Consider the following 16921-nt stretch of genomic DNA (forward strand, 5'->3'; position numbering starts at 1 on the left):
AACTACTCAGAGAGTGTCCAGTCAGTCCAGTTTAGTCGTAAAACGGCAGATTGCCGTGACGCTGATGGTAGCTCCTTTTGAACCCTCATGTACGAGTGAATAATATGTTCTAGAGAAGTGGGGATATGATACATTATCATCCTATCGTGCTCCAGGAAGTCACCATTGAATAAAAAATCATGTGTGAAAATTTAATGTCAATCAGATGAATACAAATACCAAAACAAGGACGAAATTATGAATAATCTTTAGGAGCGAATATTTTGAAATGTTTTTTTTTTTTTACACTAAAAAGTTTCACAAAATCGGTATGAACTCTGACTTTTGTTTGGTATAATTTTAAACTACAAATAATTTTTGTTTTGTTTTTGGAATTAGATTATTTGTAAAAATCAATAAAAAATGTAATATAGGAAAATGGAAAAAAAAAACAAAAAAAACGGGCGGACAGTTCAACTAGGACTTAAGTCCCTGAGTCCGTCAGAGTCTGACTTAACGTGAAATCCAATTTAATCAGGGTCGGCGTTATCGAGGTTCAACAGTACATGCATGATGACTATACATTAGGAAAAAACAAAATAATCCCTAAGTGTGTTTCAATTCCTACTAAGTTTTCACTTTATGATAACTACAAAGCAAAAATATATGTATATATGCAAAGATTCATTTCTGACTTGTCATAAACTTTTGTTACTGTTAGTGACAAATCTTATATATACAAAGCAAATTCAAGGATGTACAAAGGCTCTGAAAGAAAATCGTACTATGAAATACTTAGTACGACTTCTCAAGGAGGTACATACATGTACATACTAAACAGTGTATGGGTTAACTAAGGGTAATTTGGTAGTGAGTTGAGTTTTTTTATTCTTCTAGATCAGTGGTTCCCAACCAGGGGTCCATGGACCCCAAGGGGTCCATGGAAGAATTTCAAGGGGTCCATAGAGATTCTACTTATTTTTAAATTTATTATACTGGAATTAGGAGACATGCGGCTCAGAATAAAATTTATACTACTGTTCACAATCCTTAAAACTGAATGCTTAAATGTTAGAATTGCTCTACATTAGCTAACAGTATCAGCGGTGTCAAACTCACGGTCCATGTGACAAATTTGGCCCTTGGGATGGTCATGAGTGGCTCGCGAGATGACAGGAAGATTTATTGCCTCCTTAAATGACGAGTGTCATGAATATACGTGATATATGAATGAGAGAGAAAATGAATAAATAACCTTTATTTTATTATGGCAATATTAAGTGCAATAATTCAAAATTACAACTTCACCTGACCAAATGCCACCCTGAGTATGCTAGGAAGGAAAAGGATTTTTTCAAGAGGAAAGCTGATGAACTGAAGAGGCAAAAACTTGATGCGACTGGTAGCTTCCAAGAGAAGAGAGGGAACATCGTGGAAGCATCATACAGAGTGGCTTATTTAGTAGCACGGAAGAAAAAGCCACACACAATTGCTGAAGAATTGATCCTACCTTGTGCAAAAGAAATGGTTAGACTGATTCTTGGAGCAGAAGCAGCACAGAAACTAAGTGATGTATCTCTTTCGAATAATACTATCCAGCGAAGAATCAGGGACATGTCAGGTGATGTGAAAGATCAGATTATTGAAGAGATAAAAGCATCCCCCATTTTTGCTATACAGGTCGATGAATCCACTGATGTAGCAATGGCGTGCCAGCTGTTGGTATACTGCCGATACCTGTTCAAAGGCATAATAAAGGAGGAATTTCTTTGCTGTCAAAATCTTGAAACATCAAGTACGGCCACTGATGTGATGAATGCTGTGTCATCGTTTTTTGACAAGCATGGTTTGAGTTGGAATAATCTTGTTGGAATCACAACTGATGGAGCTCCAGCCATGCTTGGGTCGAGGTCAGGTTTCAAGCAAAAGTAAAATCCAAAGCACCAAATGCAGTTGGTGTGCACTGCTTCATTCATCGGGAGGCTCTGGCTTCTAAATCGCTTCCTTCTGGGCTTCTCACAATTTTCACTGGTATTGTCAAGGTCGTGAACTATGTGAAAAACTCTGCCCTCAACACGAGACTGTTCCAGCAACTGTGTCATGACATGGAATCCGAGCATAGTTCCTTGCTCTTTTATACATCCGTCAGGTGGTTGTCTGCAGGAGATTTTGTCCCGCTTCTTCTCTCTTCGCCAGGAAGTTGAAATGTTTCTTGATGTACAGAAAAATGTGACCTGTTGGAGATATTGAAATCAGAACACTTTGAGCTCCGCCTTGCTTATCTTGTGGACATATTTGAAATCTTCAACCAGCTGAACTTGAGACTCAAGGAAAGGATTCAAACTTGCTCAGCCACTGTGACTCAATACATGCATTTTGGCCAAATTGGAGCTGTATAAGAAGAGAGTGAGTGTAGGAAAATTTATGATGTTTCCATCATTGAATGAAGTTCTTGCTGATGGTCAGCTTTCAAGTACCTTGTCCAAGGAAATCATGGACCACTTGTCTCAGCTAGATGATGAATTTCGCCGTTACTTTCCTGACTTGAGCCCTCAGCATGCAGGATTAGCAAAAAATCCTTTCTTATGTCAGGTTGATGATGTGTTAGAAGACGCACAAGAAGAGTTCATTGAGCTTCTCCATGATTCAACAGCCAAGAATGTGTTCCAGTCAAACTCCTTGTCTAGCTTCTGGTGTTCAATGATGGAATCATATCCAAAAATAAGTGATCTGGCAGTTCGAGTTCTTTTGCCTTTTGCTTCAACCTACCTGTGCGAAAGTGGGTTTTCTTCATTACTTGCAATAAAAACAAAATCAAGGAACAAGCTGTCTGTGGAAGATGACTTGAGGTGTGCACTGGCTGCCACTGAGCCAAGGATTCATGAGCTGGTTGCTCAAAACAACCACAAAAGTCCCATTGAGAAATATAAAGTGACATACTTTTTCGCAACCAATGAAAAGTTTCATTCACTGCTGTTTTGTGATTTTTGTTGTATTCATACAGTTTTTGTGATTCTTTTTATTCATACATGTGCTTGCAAGCTCAAAAAAGGGCAAATATTATAAAGATAGTTTTTGCACACAATACCTACAACTATAACAACATTAACATAACATTTTTCCTATGTGTTTTACTTAAATCAAAAAGTGCTGAACGGAATGTTTTCTGATTTCATATAAATAGGCCTACATCTTAATCAGCATAACAATGGAAGGCATTTTACCTTAATATATTCATTTCTTGCAGAAAAATCTTTTATTAATTTTCTTGGCTTAACCTATTTCGTTGTAGGGGGTCCACAGGTGAAACAATGACTGGAAAAGGGGGAACGGGACAAATAAGGTTGGGAACCGCTGTTCTAGATGATATAATGAGCAAATTATGTCCCAAGTGCTGGCGAAAAGTAACAACAGGACTGCTTCTCTCTCTCTCTCTCTCTCTCTCTCTCTCTCTCTCTCTCTCTCTCTCTCTCTCTCTCTCTCTCTCTCTCTCTCTCTCTCTCTCTCTCTCTCTCTCTCTCTCTCTCTCTCTCTCTCTCTCTCTCTCTCTCTCTCTCTCTCTCTCTGCTTCATTTGTATAACTTATGAGCTATAAGAAATGTTCAATGTTCTCTCTCTCTCTCTCTCTCTCTCTCTCTCTCTCTCTCTCTCTCTCTCTCTCTCTCTCTCTCTCTCTCTCTCTCTCTCTCTCTCTCTCTCTCTCTCTCTCTCTCTCCTTGTTCATGTTGCATATTATTGCCTAAGATTAACTCTGACGGTGACCATATGGTGAGCTTGCAGTAGGACAATAGTGTTAGAGGTATTGGCACTTGGCCTCACTTCCTTGCACAAATGCAATGTTTTGGATCAGGAAAGACTTTTCTATAGAGAACACGGCTTGATTTCTATCTCAACAGTGCTGTGCAACGAAAGTTCAAAGAATTTTTGGAAATGATTTCACGAACTCACCAATTTATATTGAAACTGGGAGAGAAAGAAAGAAAGAGATAGAGGGTAAGAAGATTAGAGAGGTTAGGAAGGGAAGTTACATCTTTAATTCATCTCTTCTTGGTAACATAAATTTTATAACTGGGTTCTTCTTAAATAATGATGAACTCTTAAATAATGATTAACTCTTTTATTTAAGCATTGAGCGTAGAATGAGGTGGTTTAAATGTTCAAATTATTCTTTTGCGTTATTAAAATAGAACAAATTATCGAAAAGGGGAGAAGGGGAATGGGAAGTTGAGGATCTCTCAGACGAACTTCTCTGAGTAATGGACAATTGGGTTTGTTATCGCGAGGCACCACCGTATATATATATATATATATATATATATATATATATATATATATATATATATATATATATATATATATATATATATATTATGTAGGAGAGAATGCCAGCCAAGGACAAAAAAAATATATAAAAAAAAGGCCCACTTGGGTGCTGGTTCTACAAGAGATAGAAACGCGTTAGCCAAAATTAGGGAGCAAATGTCTTGATACCTCCCCCTTAAAAGGAGGCAGAATTACAGAAGCAGGTAGGGAATTCCAGAGTTTACCAGTAAAGGGTATAAATGATTCAGAGTACTAGTTAACTCTTGCATTAGAGAGTTGGACAAAATAGGGGTGAGAGAAAGAAGAAAGCCTTGTGCAGCGAGGCCGCAGGAGGAAGGCATGCAGTTAGCAAGATCTGTAGAACAGTTTGCACGAAAATAGCGATAAGAGATAGAAAAATATGCAACATTTCGGCGGTGAGAAAGAGGCTGAAGACAGTCAGTCAGAGGAGGAGTTGATGAGACGAAAAGCTTTTGATTACACCCTGTCTAATAAAACTGTGAGTGGAACCATCCTAAACATGCGAAGAGTACTCCATACAGGGGTGGATAAGGCCCTTAATACAGAGTAAGCAGTTGGAGAGGCGAGAAAAATTGGCGGAAACGCCTCAGAACGCCTAACTTCATAGAAGCTGTTTTAGCAAAAGATGAGATGTGAAGTTTCCAGTTAAGATTATGAGTAAAGGACAGACCGAGGATTTTCAGTGTGGAAGAGGGAGACAGTTGAGTGCCATTAAAGAAGAGGGGATAGTTGTCTGGAAGATTGTGTCGAGTTGATGGATGGAGGAATTGAGTTTTTGAGGCATTGAAAACTAATAGATTTTCTCTGCCCCAATCAGAAATCTTAGAAAGATCAGAAGTCAAACGTTCTGGGGCGTCCCTGCATGATCTGTTGACTTCCTGAAGGGTTGGTCGTCTCTGAAAGAACGTGGAAAGGGTGGTATCATCAGCGTAGGAGTGGATAGGGCAAGAAGTTTGGTTAAGAAGATCATTAATGAATAATACAAAGACAGTGGGTGACAGGACAGAATCCTGAGAAACACCACTATTAATAGATTTAGGAGAAGAACAGTGGCCGTCTACCACAGCAGCAATAGAAAAGTCGGAAAGGAAACTTGAGATAAAGTTGCAGAGAGAAGGATAGAAACCGTAGGAGGTCAGTTTGGAAATCAAAGCTTTGTGCAAGACTCTATCAAAAACTTTTGATATGTTTAACGCGAAAACAAAAGTTTCACCGAAATCTCTAAAAGAGGATGACCAAGACTCGGTAAGGAAAGCCAGAAGATCACCAGTAGAGCGACCTTGACGGAAACCATACAGGATATCAGATAGAAGATTGTAAAGTGACAGATGTTTAAGAATCTTCCTATTCAGGATAGATTAAAAAACTTTAGACAAGCAAGAAATTAAAGCTATAGGACGGTAGTTTAAGGGATTAGTAGTCACCCTTTTTAGGAACAGGCTGAATGTAGGCAAACTTCCAGCAAAGTTGGAGTTTGGCCAGGCAAGGTGCAAGCACGGAACCACAGTTTTGAGAACAATAGGAGAGACCCCATCAGGTCCATAAGCCTTCCGAGGGTTTAGGCCAGCTGTAAACAAAGTGATGATAGGTACTACACCACAAAACAACTCTTTCTTTCAAGGTACTTATGTATAATAGGTCATACTTACTGATAATTCACATAGAATGACACCAGTCAGGAAGAACTTCTTGTTCTTCTTCTTGTTGATTTGTTGGGGCCGTGCAGGCTGTACTTTACAGCCTCCTCTAGTGCTCCAAAGGCGCAGTATGCGGCGGTCATTGTTTCAAGTTAGATGTGGTGGAAGTAAGTTGACTTTTGTTAGAAGGTACTGGTGAGTTTGAGGGTTTTGAAGGCCAGGTTGGGATTGGTGGAGCCGCCCAGAATGTCAGTCAAGTGCTGTATGGTTGGAGAGCTGTTATTGGAGGTGTGAAAAGGGAGAGGGAATCACTGTCAGCAAGGAAACTTGAGTGTGATGCTCCTGAACGGTTTCTCCGGCTCCTTGGGAGGGCTGGTTTCCAGAAGTCACGACGGGCTGGGGAAGGAATCTTAGAAAACACGTGTTGAAATCCCGAAGGGAAATGTTTAAGCACTGATTGTAGATTAGCTGAATATTAAGAGGGCCTGAGTTAAAGGTTACAGTCACTCTAGTCTACCACCTGGAAATGGAGTGATAGAAAGAGGGCTGGAAGGAAGGGACTGGTGGAACAGTTGAAATAGGCTGCCTCCTCCTTCTTCAGTCTCTGTCCTACTTGTAAAAAGTTTGGTTTGGAAAGGAGGGCGAGATTGGCTCTGTAAGCCATGTCTCACAGACACCTATAACAAGAGGCGAATATGAGGAGAGCGTGGTTTTGAAAATTGAAAGTTTTTTGTACGATGACTGGGCGTTCCAGAAAATAAAGTGGGAGGCAAGTGGATCACTCACTGCCTGAGTGATGTAATGAAGGGATGTAATGAAGGAGAGGAGTCCTGGCAGGCAATGAAGGAGGCTTTTGCTGAAGCTGCATCGTGAAAGTAGATAGTTGATGAATTCCTGTGTTAGTTGTGCTAATCCCTTAATAAATGCAGGCCATGCAAAACCCGAAGTATGCTGGGCCAGAAGCAAGGAAGAAGAGGATACAAAGCCTGCACTACCAAGCGAGGTCAAGGGCTGCTGGGCTGCTGGCTGTGAGGCTGTGGGCTGGGGGCGAGGTGAGAGTGAAGCTGCCTTTGGTGGATGGCACCAGTTCAGGGGGATCCGGGGGTATGAATTCTTCATCTTCAGGAGTGTCTGTTCTGTATGGGCCCTCCGTTATGAAGGAGGGTCTAGTGGTGTGGCGTGGTGTGGTTGCAGGTCCGCTGGGACTTAGATGTGGGTGGCTGGGTTTGGTTAGTAGTGCCCTGGGCAGCTAAGAGTACTACGTTTATAATTGGGGTAAGGGGTTTAGTGGGAACAGGAGTAGGATCAAGGGTGGATGCTGAAGCAGGAGCCTGGAGGGTAGAAGCTGTAGTGAGGGGAGCTTGGTGGGTGCCACGGGTTGAACAAAGGTGAATGAGGTTTGCATGAGCTGGTTGGGGGTGTCCTGCTTTGGAGGATAGGTGTCCTTGTAGTAGGGGTTTTTGTGGTAGAAATGTTCCTCCGATGATATCTCCCATTTTCCTCTTGATGTCTAAGAGTGAGTGGTCCTTGTCGTACTGCAGCTCCTGCAGTTGCACGGCCTGGAAGCGAACCTGACACTGATTAGAGGTGGGACGGTGGCTGGGATCACAAAAAATCAATGGTCCTCCTTAGCACACCCGTCAGTGTCATGGAAGCCACTGCTTTTCCTGCAGCAGGCACGCCCATTGCAGGAAATGTTTCTGTGGCCAAACAAGAGACAGTGGATGCAGTACATGACTGGGTGGGTGTGGGGGCCCAACATGGTACACCATACTCCCTATGGCCACCTTTTCAGGGAGGGGTCCATGGAACTTAGGTTGTAAGGCTATGTTAAGTACAACCTGTTCGTCTCTGTCAACAAGTAGGGTAGGGCAACTATCCAGTACTGTCAGTTGGTATATGATGTCACCTTTGATCAGTTCGGGAGAAACAGAGTAAATCCTACCAAAGTCGTAAGTAGGGTCATCGTTGCGGTCTACCCAACACTTAATAGGCCAGTTCCTCTGTTGGGTTAATGACTCCTGGGGTTGCTCCTGGTTCTCAAGGTTAGCCATCTCAAACTTGATTCCCTGGCCACCACTAGTGATGGCCAAAGTTTGCTTTATGTATTTTTGGGCGAAGATGGAACTATACACAGCCCTAGACGGTCTTGGCTATGTGGATAAAGCACCTACTGCCATCCAGGAAGCGTATGAGCACTACTTGCTTGTGGGTGGGAGGCAGGTGAGGGGGCCTAGTAGACCCAGCAGTGAGGACAGGTAGAAGATGCCACAGAAGCGTAGGAGCGCGTTGTACATGCTGCTTTGGTAGATTTGTTTGTCTTACCAGGAGATGGTGTTCTGATGCATTTGTTGATTGGTGGAGGCCTTTATGTGTTCACCTGGTGGTATTGAGCCAGTGATGGCAGGGTTGGAATCCAGCTGGACCGCTTCTTTTGCCAGAGGCATTACCTTATCAGCATCATCCAGCTTGTGCTGTTGTCTAATACACTTGAAGCTTGTCCTGGGGTGATACATGAACACTTGTTGAGATTAAGCCTTGGCTAGTTGTCAGCACAGAGCTGCTCAGAACCTATGTCTCTTACCTACCCTGGCTAGCGTGAGACTCAGGAAGAATTTGCCAAGTGACCATGCACCACGCATTGTACGAGCCAAACCAAACGCAGTTGATGTGCATGATCTTGATCTTGTCACAGACGAGCATAATTGAGTTCTTCATTGTGATGCAATTACTCTTTGAAGTAAGACACATTTTCTAACAATTAAAATTGCACTTTCTTTTAACATACTTACCTTGCATACATGCATACATGCATACAAAAAAATAATGATTATAGTCCTGTAGTCTCTTACTTTCTTGAAGACACTGCCAACGCCATATGCTAGATATATGTTTACATCTCACAAGTCACAGCAGAATTGGTCTGTAGCTTACTAGCAAAGATCAAAGATTTTAAATGCAAAATATTGGGATTTAATAAAGATCTAAATGTATGTGAGTCGTTATATATCAGGTGAAATCCTTCACTTCATATTCAGGGCTTAAATCTGCTCATTTATCTTATATAACAAAGAACCAACAAGACAGTTCGACGCCGTGTTTGTGTTTTGGTCCAGCAACGTTGTTCCAGCTTGCGTGTGTTGCCGTTTCATATTTCATGTTTGCTAAGCATAATTATATTTTTAAGATCTTATTAAGTTGGTGATACGTAATATTTGTGATCTTTCTAGGTTTGTGAATATGGTTCCTTCTAAAAATATGAAAGAGAACGGTGTTACAGGTATATTGAAGGATGGCAAGCTTTATCAAGAAATGTAAAATATTTTCGCTTTAAGAGAAACTAGACATCTTAACCAAGGTTTAAGCAGGTGAGAAGCTCCATGAAGTAGGCAGATTTCACTCTGAGTACACAGTCTGTAACGTGGTGAAATGTAAAGATGCCATAAAGAATGCAGTGAAGCAGGCATTGCCTCGTTCTAGGGATAATATTGTGAAAGTAGCTCATGAACCCTAACTTCACCTGCAAGCTCACTGTCCAGCCACTGTATGTAAGAGCTTTGTAATAATAATGTTTTATGTTTCAGGAATTATCAATTTCGGGCCAGTTATAGGGGGGTCTCGGGGATCAGTCGTGGCGGGTACTGGTCCCAATCTTATTTATAACATAGAGGTTCTAGTATTCGATTACTGCATTTTCGATATATGCGAGCATTTTCTCGATCCCCTTCCTAGCGCATAAAGGGAAGACCCTTGTATATACTCGTGTGTGTATATATATATATATATATATATATATATATATATATATATATATATATATATATATATATATATATATATATATATATAATAAACGCTTCAGGGGTGAGGGGTTGTCTGTTACCGCAAATTGTCCATTACTGAGAGCAGTTTATCTGTGAGACCCTTAAACATCATCTTTTTCTTTTTCAGTAATTTATTCTCTTTTAATAAGGCAAAAAATATTTAGATAATTTAATCCTTCTTATTCTACACCATCCCGATCTGGTTCTGCTGGGGGTCCGACCGTGTAAGTCCCTCGAGTGCCAGGGCACCAAAGGGACTGTGAGTACTGTGAAGTGTGGAGGGGGCGTATCCATCTTCTTCCCAGTGAATATGGGAGTGAGGCAGGGATACGTGCTGGCTCCATCACTTTTCATCATTTACATGGACTGGGTACTAGGCAGAGTTGTAGACCAGTCACTGTGAAGCATCTGTTGGCAATACTGAGATTACATATCTTGTTTTTGCCAATAATGCAGTAATCTTTGCTGAGTCACTAGAGGTTCTGGTAATGGCTCTAGAGGTACTGCACGAAGAAATGAAGCCCCTGGGACTCCAGGTTTCCTGGCTCAAGACCAAGGTTCAGGTGTTTGGAGGCTTACTGGATGAAACAGTAGTCTCTTCATGTGTGTGGCGAGGACATTGAGATCTCGGAAAATTTCACATACCTTTGTATTGTAGTGCATAATGACGGTGGGTCGAGCCAGGAAGTTGTACGGCAGATTGCCTGGCCCACGGCGTTATGGACTCGCTTAACACAAGTAGCTATATGGCGTTGTCGGTAGCTGTGTAGACTGCAGACTGACCAAGATTCAGATCTTCAAGTCTCTGGTGATTCCTGTCTTAAGATGCGTGCACAGAGAAAGTAAATTTGCCCGCTTGGGCAAAGGGCGCCGACCCCTGCGCCAAGAATTAAACCATATAAACAAGTGTAGACGTGCACAGAAGAAGCAGGTTCTAGCTGGTCGGCGAAGGCAACTTGCTTCAACCCGCTTTCTGGTTTGCTCGGATCAATCTTGCCTGCTCAATCCACGCAGGTAGACGCTACTGACTGTAGAGCAGGATGATATTGAGCTCCTGATATGCAAAGTATATGAGAGAGCGTTTGTGAAATCATTGGAGTAAGCACCACTAGGAATGTGGTGGACAGGCTGTGACCCGAAATCAGCCAGGAATTAATGTGTGAAGGTAAACAATTGTTATGATTATTAATAGTAATAACGATTATAATTAATTGATTATATTTTTTCATAATAACAATAATAATAATATTATTATTATTATTATTTTTGTTATTATTATTATTATTATTATTATTATTATTATTAATACCATTTTCATCATTATTTTTCATTATGATAATAATAATAATAATAATAATAATAATTATTATTATTATTATTATTATTATTATTATTATTATTATGTTATTACTATGGTATTACTATTACTACTGCCTCTACTATAATTGTTATTATTATTATTATTATTATTATTATTATTATTATTATTATTATTATTATTATTATTAGTAGTAGTAGTAGTAGTAGTAGTAGTAGTAGTAGTAGTAGTAGTAATATTATAATTATTAGTATTATCATTATTATTATTATTATTATTATTATTATTATTATTATTATTATTATTACTATTATTATTATATTATTATTATTATTATTATTATTATTATTGTTATTATTATTGTTATTATTATTATTACTATTATTATTATTATCATAATTTTTGTGATCATTATTATTATTATCATTGTTATTATCATTATCATTATGACAGATATTGTCTTTATCTCTGTCGCTCACGGAACGGGTCGGAGCTTCTTACCTGCGTCCTTTGTAAACACCTTATTGCACTGGTTTCCGGCGCTGACCCGCACTGGAAACCATCGCGCTGGTAACATGCTTTCTCTTTGCATGCACCCTTACTCTACGGTTATGAGACATAGACACTAAACACCGATCTGAAGAGGCAAATTGATGTCTTTGGTAATAGATGCCTTCGCAGGATGATGGGGTACCGCTGGTATGACTGTGTTGAATCAGCGATTGCTCCGTGAGACTGATTCGAGGCCGATTACCAGCATAGTCCGTCAATGCCAACTGCGACTATATGGGCATGTGGCACGCTACCTGGAAGCCAATCCTGCATATCGGGTTGTGTCCGAAAGAGATAACCCAGCATGGAGGTGGCCAAGGGAACGTCCACAGAACTCATGGCTGCAGCAAGTCGATGCCTCCTGCTAGGAGTTACTTATCATGGGAAGGGAACCTGCATGGAGACTCACGAGGCGTAACCCCGTGGAATGGCGCCGTAGGGTAGGCGAGGCGACGCATCCCTTGACGTATGTCCCCCATGATTTATTGATTGATATTCTACACTCAATTTGGAAATAAAAGTTCATTATCGTCTAAGAAGTGTACAGTAATAAAAATTTGCCTTTCCAGGAATAAATTAAGTAAAGATTTGCCTTTCCCCAACTTGTAATGGCCAACTCCCATGTGGTCCAGTGGCATCTTTAACAAACATTTAAAGACTGCCTGAAGGACATTCCTCCAATTACAAAGGAGAGAAGAAAGACAAGGGATCGTCAGTGTCAGAGTAGACTACCTCCACACCATTGCCACTTGCCTTTTTTCTCTAACGCCACTCCATCTCCTTACATCTTATCTCTGTCTTTCTTTCTCTCCTCACTGTTTTCTATATAAACTGGTGCGTTTCTGAAATTACTTCCGAAAAACTTCCTTTTTTTTTTTTTTTACGTTGCCATTGAAGTAAAAAATTAAGGCTTGTCTCCTATAGAAAAGTGTTTCCCCATCCTAAACGTGGCATCTTAGTAGGGAAGTGCGACCCTGCCTAGTGCTGGCCGCTAGGACCCATACCTCACAGGTATGTAGTCTTGCTATAGAGTATTACCGTACTGCTAACTCGCCATATGACCATAGCCAATCTAAGGCAGTAATTTGCAACATGAACAAGTATTTCTTTGAGAGAGATGATGATGATGATTAAAAAGAAAAGATGGAGAGGGGCAAGTGGGGATAGAAGAAGAATAGGGGGGGTGATAAGAAAGGAGAGTAAAGTCACTGGGACTTGACCCAGGCGAAAGATGATTTTCTGTGATGATGTACTACTCTACTTTCTTGGTTTTTCTTGAGTCTTGAGGCTGGATTAGGGGGAGACCAGGGAACCGCACCAACACCGAGCACACGCAAAGAGCGAGGCCCCGCACCTCCACGGAAATGGCGGCCAAATACTCGTGTCCTTCAGCAAACACTAAACAACTTGAAGGCGGAAAAGTGAATATGATGCAGTAGAAGGGAAAAGGATGACAAATAGAGAGGATGAAGTAAGAAGTACGCGTACATCCGTATGGCGGAGGGACCTACAGTTTTACGTGGGTTCCGAACCACGGATAGTAGTAGAATTGGTGAATTATTGGGGATTGGGGGATAATGATATAACTTTATTAGCGAGGTTGGTGAGGGGGGGATGTGCAACTTTTATTTGTGAAAAAATTAATGTGATGAGTGAATATGGTGGTGTCTGCTGGTGTCTGCCATCTCCTTTGCTGGCTGGCTCGTGGTTGAGATTCTGATGTTCTGGTTCGTCCTGGAGAGATCAACCTGTTATGGAGATAAGAAGAACGATTAAATGGTCCAATTTGGTGGGGGGCGGTGGTTAGGGGGAAAAGGGTATGGTTGCGAAACGAACCCGCGACCCCGCCCCCGTGAATGAGAGTACGACGGTGATGCCACTCTGACACCTGGAGTGGTGCTGTTAGTTTGGGTTGTAGGGGGTAAGAGGTGTTAGGGAGTGAAAAGAAGAAAAAGGAAAAGTGAGAAGGAAGAGAGATAAAGGAGATAATGTCTGGGAGGAAGAGTGTAGAAAAAGATGGGCGGAATGGGGTTTGCTGCCTCCGCCAGAACGAGAGATGAATAAGGGACTGGATACCCCGTTTACCCGAGGATACCGGGATCGCAAGGGTATATCATCGATCGGGTGGCACGCCAGCTGTCCCCCACACGCCGCAGGTAAAATATAGATGTGTTAATAGAGATAAAAGAGATAATGACTGGGAAGAAGAGTATAGAAAAGAGATGGGTGGAATGGGGCTTGCTGCCGCCGCCAGAGCGAGAGATGAATAAGGGACTCGATTCCCCGTTTACCCGAGGATACCGGGGTATATCATCGGTCGCATGGCACGCCAGCTGTCCCCCACACGCCGCAGGAAAAAAGTATGTTAGAAGATGAGTGGGAGAAAAAGTATAGAGAAAGATGGGCGAAATGAGGCCCGCTGCCGCCGCCAGAGCGAGAGGTGAACAAGGGAATCTATTCCCTTATTCAAAGTGAGAGAGAGAGAGAGAGAGAGAGAGAGAGAGAGTGCGATCGGTTGTCTATGTTGTTTACATGACTTTCGCTACTACGCTGATGAAATAATTTGCTCATTATGTCAACTACAAGACGGAAACCTAGTCCACTTCATACTAATATGCTCTCAGTCAAAAGAAGAATGAAATGAAATTGTAGATTTCCGATGACCGGTAAATGAAAACAAAAATCAAGTGATTGGGGAATTTTGGTTTTATAGGGGTTTCTGCACTTAAGCTGCGGCTCTCTCTCTCTCTCTCTCTCTCTCTCTCTCTCTCTCTCTCTCTCTCGTACTAGGGTAGTATTATTATCCTCGATTGCACAGCAACATTCAAACAGAAATGCATAAGAACTAGCACTTCACTTCAACAGGCCCAACCAACCTGGCATCACAAACCACCATGAGTGTTAATCTGGTGACTCCACAACACAGGCAAGCAGTCACCACTCGCCACCTTATTACAAATTTTGTAAATCGTACACAAACAAAACAAGTTGCAATAGTATCTAGCATGTTTTCTTTTACTTGTTTATCGTGTCATATGTATATATATATATATATATATATATATATATATATATATATATATATATATATATATATAGAGAGAGAGAGAGAGAGAGATATATATATATATATATATATATATATATATATATATATATATATATATATATATATATATATATATATATATATATATATATATATATATATATAACGATGTGACGAGCACTGTATACTCTTGACTTTCATTTACCCGGATTTCGGTTTATCTGGACAGTGTCTGGACAACCAACAAATTAATTCAATGAACGCGTGCTTTGCGTACTTCCAGAAACCACCAATAGATGAGGGCACTGCTGCGGCAAGCGGTTGTAAACAAGTTCGGCTGATGGTAATGAACACTGTGTATTATCTGGTATCTGTGAACAAGTTTCTGCATTTTTCAGATTCTTAATTATGTCTTCCAAAGATGTTAGGAGCACGTGAGTGGCCCTAGCTGTGACTTAAAAGCTGGAATTAATAATGATATTACAAAAAGGAGCTAAAGTTGCGAGTGTTTGTGAGGAGTACGGTGTGACCATGCAAACTGTGTTGGACATTAGTAAATCAAAAGATAATATGGTATAATGTTCTACCAAATACTCTATGGATGCATCGTCAAGTAAAAGTTGTAAAGGTGCACCAAGGGAAAATGTAAGGAGTGGATTACTGCAGTAGATGCCTTCGTTATGAAGTGGTATATGCAGCATTTAGGAAGCTGGCACATAAATTGATATAAAGAATTTCAGGGGGAACGATGAGTGGCTGTGGTGATTCTGCAACTAATATGTATTTTTAATGTTACTTTGTAGGATGAAGCTGGAGATGCAGACACAGCCAGCATCGCATGATATGGCTGCATGTTGTGGTAGTACAATAACAGTACTTCACGCCCATTGTTTTTTTTTTTTTTTTTTCATTTCCTCGGCTATTACTGTTAGGTTAGTTTTAGTGTTAGGTTAACTTAAATTAGGTTTTGTTTGTGTTTAATTAGTCAGGGAACCAAGATAGGCTAAATTTTGCATTTCTCTCAAAAGTCTGAGACAAATGGCTATATTTGGTAAACGAAGGACTCATTTGTTTTATCCGTTTTTTTTTTTTTTTTCATTATCTGGACCAGTGCCTGCGCCATTTAATTCGAAAAAACGAGGGTTGAATATGTGTGTGTGTGTGTGTGTGTGTGTGTGTGTGTGTGTGTGTGTGTGTGTGTGTGTGTTTAGACTGCGATTTTGAAGTACCATCAGGTAAAAAACGTACTTGTAATTTTTTTTCAAATTACGGAGATTATTTAGAATATCACAATGTCAAGAAAATCAAGTTGCGCGGCTGATATAGTTTTTTGATACGGCCACTAGGTGTGATCAGGTGCTTCCCCAGCAAACACGCTGTCCCTTCGCGCCGTGCTTAAAAATCTTGGATTTAAATGGGCTCCCTAAAATGATAATGACTATTTTGTAATTGTTATACACATATAGGTATATGGATTAATAAATAAAAATTTTGAGATGTTTCATTGTTAACCGTGCACTGCTAATCATTATTATTTTTAGTATTTCAGGACAGAGAGTGTCACCAAAATGAGATTAAGTAATATCTTTTTATTGCATATGCATCAGTATTTTTTTTTTTTTATATGCTGGATAAACAGGACCACTGCTAGCATAACAACTCTCATGCCACTTGTTGAATTTTTAGATTTGTCATAAAGATTCCTATGAATTCAGTGATTTCAATGTTTGCAGATATGGCTTTTTTTTTTATCATCATTATTATATATTTCGTGTTGTCCAGTCATTATTTGTATTTGTTAATGTACAAGACATTGCACACTGATTTTACAGGAGGAGAAATTTGCTTTTATGGAGTATGTCAATACTGCAATAAGAACAATTCTGTGTGTGATAATGGTGCACTACTGGAGAGTGCAGTAATGCTGTGGTTGCCTCCCCACCTCCCTCTCATGCAACTGCATAACCCTTGGAAACGCACATACAGACCCACTAAGCTTGCTCCGTAAGTAGTTATGGTTTATTATTATACCATTGCAGTACTCAGTACCACATGATTTTTTTTTTTCTGCACCTCCATTCTTAAACTATGATATACCTGTTCTTGGAATTATTCATGATATATCTTCTTTAGTCCTGATTTTCTGAGTGCTTATGATATAGATGGAGTTCCTGCTGTTTCTCTCTGCAAAATGTGTTTTGTATACTCACAGTTTGAC

The 16921-nt window shown here is 40.4% G+C and overlaps 1 protein-coding gene across 1 annotated transcript in view; it reads left to right on the forward strand.

Moving 5' to 3' along the window:
- Positions 1-16711, forward strand: part of LOC123501739 (glycosaminoglycan xylosylkinase-like) — a 35741-nt gene extending 19030 nt beyond the window's left edge. Inside the window, exon 2 of the mRNA XM_045250745.1 lies at positions 16536-16711. Within this exon, the coding sequence (XP_045106680.1) occupies positions 16536-16711 (176 nt within the window). The remainder of the gene's footprint in view (positions 1-16535) is intronic.
- Positions 16712-16921: the final 210 nt, after the last annotated feature.

The sequence above is a fragment of the Portunus trituberculatus genome, chromosome 9 (assembly GCF_017591435.1).
Source record: "Portunus trituberculatus isolate SZX2019 chromosome 9, ASM1759143v1, whole genome shotgun sequence".
NCBI lineage: Eukaryota > Metazoa > Arthropoda > Malacostraca > Decapoda > Portunidae > Portunus > Portunus trituberculatus.